Genomic DNA, 5,665 nt, shown 5'->3' on the forward strand with positions numbered 1-5,665 from the left:
AAAAAAAAAAAGAAAAAGAAAAAGAAACCAAAAACAGAACAGTAACATGAAAGTCACCAAACTCTTGGAAATCAAACAACACACTCCTAAATAATCCATGGGTAAAATAGGAAGTCTTGAGGGAAATAAAGAAGTACATTGAACTGAATGAAAATAAAAATGCAACATATCAAATTGCATAGAACATAGCTACAGTAGTGCTAAGAGAAGGTTTTATAGAAAAAAGGGGAAAAGTCTTAAATCAACTATCTAAGCTCTTATCTCAAGAACTTAGAAAAGGTAGAGCAAATAACCCAAAGCAAGCAGAACTATGGAAATAATAAATGGAGGAGCTGAAATCAATGAAATTGAAAAGAAAAAAAATGAAGCAAACAACTGCCTGTTTGAAAAGATAAAGTTCAAGCAAGCTTCTAGCAAGACTGACATAAAAAAGAGAGAAAATACAAACTACCAACATAAGGAATGCAACACGGAATTACGCTATCGGTCCTGCAGAAATAAACAGGATGGTAATGGAGCACTACAAACAACTCTACACACACATTTCACAAGTTATATAATGGACCCATTCCCCTGAAAAATACCCAACCTACAACAACTCACCCAATATAAAACAGATCATTTGAATAGCCCTATTACTAAACTGAATTTATAATATTAAAACTCCCAGATAGAAGTCTCCACGTCCAATTTCACTGGGGATTGCTAACAAAAGTATATAGAAAAATTAACACCAATTCTATACAACCGCTTCAGAAAACAAAAGAGGAGGGAACACTTCCCAGTTCATTTTATAGAGCTAGCATTACCCTAATATGAAAATGAGACAAAAACAGAAAGGAAGAAATAAAACTAAGAACAATATCTCCCAAAAATATAGATGTAAACATCCTTAACAAAATATTAGCAAATAGAATTTAACAAAATATAAAAAGAATTATACACAAAAACCAAGTATAGCTTATATCAAGGATATAGGGCTGGTTCAATGTTCAAAAATCAATTAATATCCATCATATGAACAAACTAAAGAAGAAAATCACACGATCATATCAATTGATGCAGTGAAAGCATCTGACAAAATTTAACATCCATCCATAATTAAAACTTTCAGAAAATAGGACTACAGGATAACTTTCTAAACTTGATAAAGAACATCCCCAATAACCCACAGCTAAGCTGAATTATTTCTCCCTAAGATTGGGAAAAAAGCAAGGATATCCACTCTCAGCACTCTTTTTAAACAGAGTGCTAAAAGTTTTAGCCAATACAGTAAGACAAGAAAAGTAGATAGAAGGCATACATAAGAAAGAAAACTGTTTCCATTTGCAGGTGATGTGACTGACTATATAGAAAATTCCAAGGGCTTATGTCAGCAAGATAGCTGACTACAGGTTCCTACACTTATCCCCACCCACAAAAACAGACCAAAGCAATGAACAAACAACTACATTTTGACCAGAGCAACTAAAGGAGAGCTGTAGAGTCTTTAGATAATGGATGAAAGAAACTCTGTGGAGCAAAGACGCTGGGGATGGCCGTATAGAGAGAGGAATAAAACATGCTGCCACTGCCACTCTGTCGTCCAGTCAGGATCAGCTCAGAACCAGGAGGAGCTTCCCTCTGCGGGAAAAAAGTAAGCAACAGGCACCCAGAAGCTGCCATTGCCACCACAGACCACTGTAGTCTTTGATAGGGGAGAATCTTACAGGACTTACAGGCCCGAACCCGGTTTAGGAAGCTGCCTAGGGTTTATACAGCTGCATTACTCCATAGAAAGAGCCCACATTACTTCCCAAACCCCCAACAATCCAGTCTCCTACTAAGCTGCACCATCTTAAAACTGGAGCCATTATTAGAGTGTGCCTGCTCTGGGGGTAGTATATACATCACAGTGAGGTGTCAAGAGTCACCAAAATAGGAAAGCTGGAAACTTGAAATGCTCAAAGGTTTTCGTTATAAAGATAAGAAAGACGGACCCTGAGGACACTGCCTCTCGCTTTTACAGAGCACAGACAATGAGTCACATCAAGTAACACATGGCTTGGAAAAGGAAGGAAAAACACTGAAAGGCCAACGCTGTTCTTATCACTGCTACACAGGGCTGAAAGCAATGCTAGAATGGTAGGTTAAAAAGAAACTAGTCAAGTTCTTCAACAGATGAATGGCATATCTTTCCCATGCAATCCTACTCAGCAACGAAAATAAACTGACTATTGGCACATCCAACACCTTGGCTGAATCACAAGGTGATTTTGGTGACAGAGGAATGCCAGTCCCAAAAAGTTACATAGAGTGTAATTCCACTTATACTGAACTTCTAAAATAACAAAATTATAGGAATGAAGAACATACTAGTTGCCAGGGGTTAAGGAGGCGGCAAAGGTAGAAAAGAACTGAGTGCAATTAGAAAATGGTGACAGGGAGGGCCCTCATGGTGACGGAAATGTGTTGTACCTTGACTGTGGAGATGGAACCGTGAATGTGTGAAAAATTGTCTGACAGTGAACACACACACAGACACCAAGGAATGCAACCAAAACTGGAGAAGTCTAACACAGTGGATTATATCAATATCAATATCCTGGTTGTGAAACCAGCTTTGCAAAATTATGACTGAGACAGCGAAAGAGACCTAACTTAACTGACTCCATCTTGCTTCTAACCTCCAAGCTGTCCTTGTTCATTCCTGAGCATAGTTTGAACTAACTTTGGGAGTAACTTAGTTTATAGTTTAAACAAAGACGGTAGCAGCCCTTTCCCACAGCAGACCTCCTTCTTGCCTGGGGACTAGATTGCCTTTGTAGGATTAACATTAGCCACAAGATTAGGAATTATGGTTGAGGAGTCATGCAGCCGGAGGCTACAAGATTCTGACCCTTCATAAACTGCTCCTAAGATCAGTGCCTGGGATATTTTGCAGACCCTGCACTTGATGCATCAGCTGGCCCCACTCAGATCAATAAACTGACTCATGTGACATTGTGGCCCCCACCCAGGAAATGACTTGAGCGCAAGAAGGCAGCTCTGACTCCTATGATTTCATCTCTAACTACTCAGTACTCCTGGCTCACTGGCTTCCCCCAACCCGCCAAGTTATCCTTAAAAACTCTGCTCCCTGAATGCTCTGAGAGACTGATTTGAGTAATAATAAAACACCAGTCTCCCGCACAGCTGACTCTGCATGAATAACTCATTCTCGATTGCAATTTTCCTGTCTTGATGAATTGGCTCTGTCTAGGCAGCAGGCAAGGTGAACTCCTTGGGCAGCGACAGTTGTGATAATGTACTATATAGGTTTGCAAGATGGTAACATTGGCGGAATTTGAATAAAGGGTACACTCTGAATTATTTTTTTGCAATTTTATGTTTATCTATAATCATCTCAAAATGCAGTGTAATTTAAAAGAAAACCAGAAAACCGGTTCCAGTGCTACATGTCCTCTCTTTGGATTCTTTTCTAGTCCACTGTCAAAAGAATGTGGATGTGGCTCTAGCCTTAACCCCTCCTACCTTTTACTGTGTAATTCAAACACAAAATCTGTCTCAGAGCACAGGAAGGAGGAAGTGGAAATGATAAAGAGGATCACTTTGCTGAAATATAATCAGACCTATTTAGCCTGGACAGTGAAAAACAATGGCCCAATATACATGGCGTTCTGTGAAACTGAATGACAGAAACTTCACGTCTGTCCTGGGATTTGGTACTGCTACTTACAAAACAGTAAGAATTCTGTGAGTTTGAGAGAGAAGGAGATTGACCAAAAGAACCCTAGGGGAAAACAATCCTTTCTAGAAATTGTTTTCAACATCAAATTTAAATTTTCCCCTAGAATTCCAAATGAATAATGATAAATACAATTTTTCTTTAGCAACATAACTCTCTAACTTGAGCATATGGTGGCGATGGTTGGGGTGAGGTGGACCCTTTTTGTTAAGTTTCAATGATTAAAGGCTCAAGTTCTACCAATGTATAATTATGCACGTTTTTAAAGATTTTGAAACTTAATACCGATTGTCTCTAGGAGACCTATATAAATTTATAGTCCTACCAAAAGTCACTGAAAGGGCTATTTTCCCACAAACTTCAAGTGTATTGAGGGATTTTCTTTTTCTTCACTTGTCAATGCTTTACTTTTGCTAGCTTGAGTGGGGAAAAGGGAAATTCATTGTCAGATTCACTTTTATTTCTATTATCATTAATTTGCTTACTGGCTTTTGGAATTTTCTTCTTCTGAAAACTACCTGTTCATTTACTTTACGGCCCAGGCTCAAATCCTAGCTTCAATGTTTACTACCTATTGTAATCTTTGACAAATTACTTGACTTCTACCCAACTTCTAAAATTTGATATTGGTTTCGACAGTACCCAGTGCAAAGGATTATTTTCAGGAATAAACAGAGTATGGGGTACTAACTATAATCAATAATTGTTAGTTACTAGTATTACTCCAATACCATCTTTTTAAACTTTTCATTTTCTTGATTTATACAATCTGTTTTATGTATTATTTTTGCTTTGTCTTTTAAATAAGATAGATGTGTTTTTCTTGGAGTATGGTTATTAGACTTTTAATTTGTTTAATGTGAAGTTTGGACATATCCATTTTTAATTTGTTAGAGAGTAAATTCATTCACCCTTTTTACATGCTATGGTTCCTTCCTTTACTTTTAGGCCAAATAACTAATAAATATTCATCCATATTCCTTTCTAATTCTTCTGTGGTTTTAATCATATGTAACTCTTTATTTAAAGTGGGATTTTGGTACATAGATATGTAGGAATATTTCATTTTTCACTCATGAACTTATTATTGTATCTCTGTAAAAAGAAAGGAAGTTATTACAAGAAGGACAGCCTTGTTGGAAGACTGGCCCACACAAGCGACCCCAACATGAACACACTATAATTCACTTACTCATTCTCCAGTAGTGGGCTGTGGGGTTTAATTCAGTTTTCTACTTTTTAATTCTTTGGGATATTTTCCAGGAAAGAACAAGCAGTTTGTGGTCACACCTCTTTTGACACACCATTGTTAGTAAAAAAAATATGTTACCCACTTTTTTCTACAAATAAGTTTTATAAATACCTACACCATAGCTTTCATTTTTAATTCTTGGATTAGTAGTAACAATATATACTTTTCAATTATTTGTTGATTAGCTATTTCATTTTCAATTATTGTTATTTATATCACTTTCTTATTTATCCATTGAGGTCCTAAAGTTTTTCATTTAAACTTAAATATAATTTTTTTGCAGTATGGCTATTAAATACTTGCTATCTTTTTCCTCTTTTAGTTTGTTTTCTTTATAAATACATTGTTAATGCCCACATATTCACACAAATTTGTAATTTTCTTTGTAATCTCATTTGTAGAATGTCAAAGATTTTAATATTTTTTCTCTGCAGATACAAGTGTTCCACTTCTGTGCCAACAATTACGGATTTTAAGTCTTACTTTTTAAATTACTTAACCTAGCTTTAATTAATTTGAGAGTATTCAACTATTTTTTCCCCAACTTTAGTTAATGGGATCTTATTAATAATCCTTTCATTCATATCCTTGTTTTACAGATATCATATGAGCCATATAGTTTATATCATGGTTACTCTTGGTAATGTCTTACTTTAAGAATCTAATTTACAATTTGAAGTCTATTT

At 36.1% G+C, this 5,665-nt stretch overlaps 1 protein-coding gene across 1 annotated transcript in view; it reads left to right on the forward strand.

Annotated features, from left to right (window-relative positions):
• Positions 1 to 3,675, forward strand: part of LOC105532496 (aldo-keto reductase family 1 member C2-like) — a 20,042-nt gene extending 16,367 nt beyond the window's left edge. The window contains exon 8 of the mRNA XM_011970677.1: positions 3,465 to 3,675. Within this exon, the coding sequence (XP_011826067.1) occupies positions 3,465 to 3,675 (211 nt within the window). The remainder of the gene's footprint in view (positions 1 to 3,464) is intronic.
• The last annotated feature ends 1,990 nt before the right edge of the window (positions 3,676 to 5,665 follow it).

Source organism: Mandrillus leucophaeus, unplaced genomic scaffold (assembly GCF_000951045.1).
Source record: "Mandrillus leucophaeus isolate KB7577 unplaced genomic scaffold, Mleu.le_1.0 Scaffold961, whole genome shotgun sequence".
NCBI classification, from domain to species: domain Eukaryota; kingdom Metazoa; phylum Chordata; class Mammalia; order Primates; family Cercopithecidae; genus Mandrillus; species Mandrillus leucophaeus.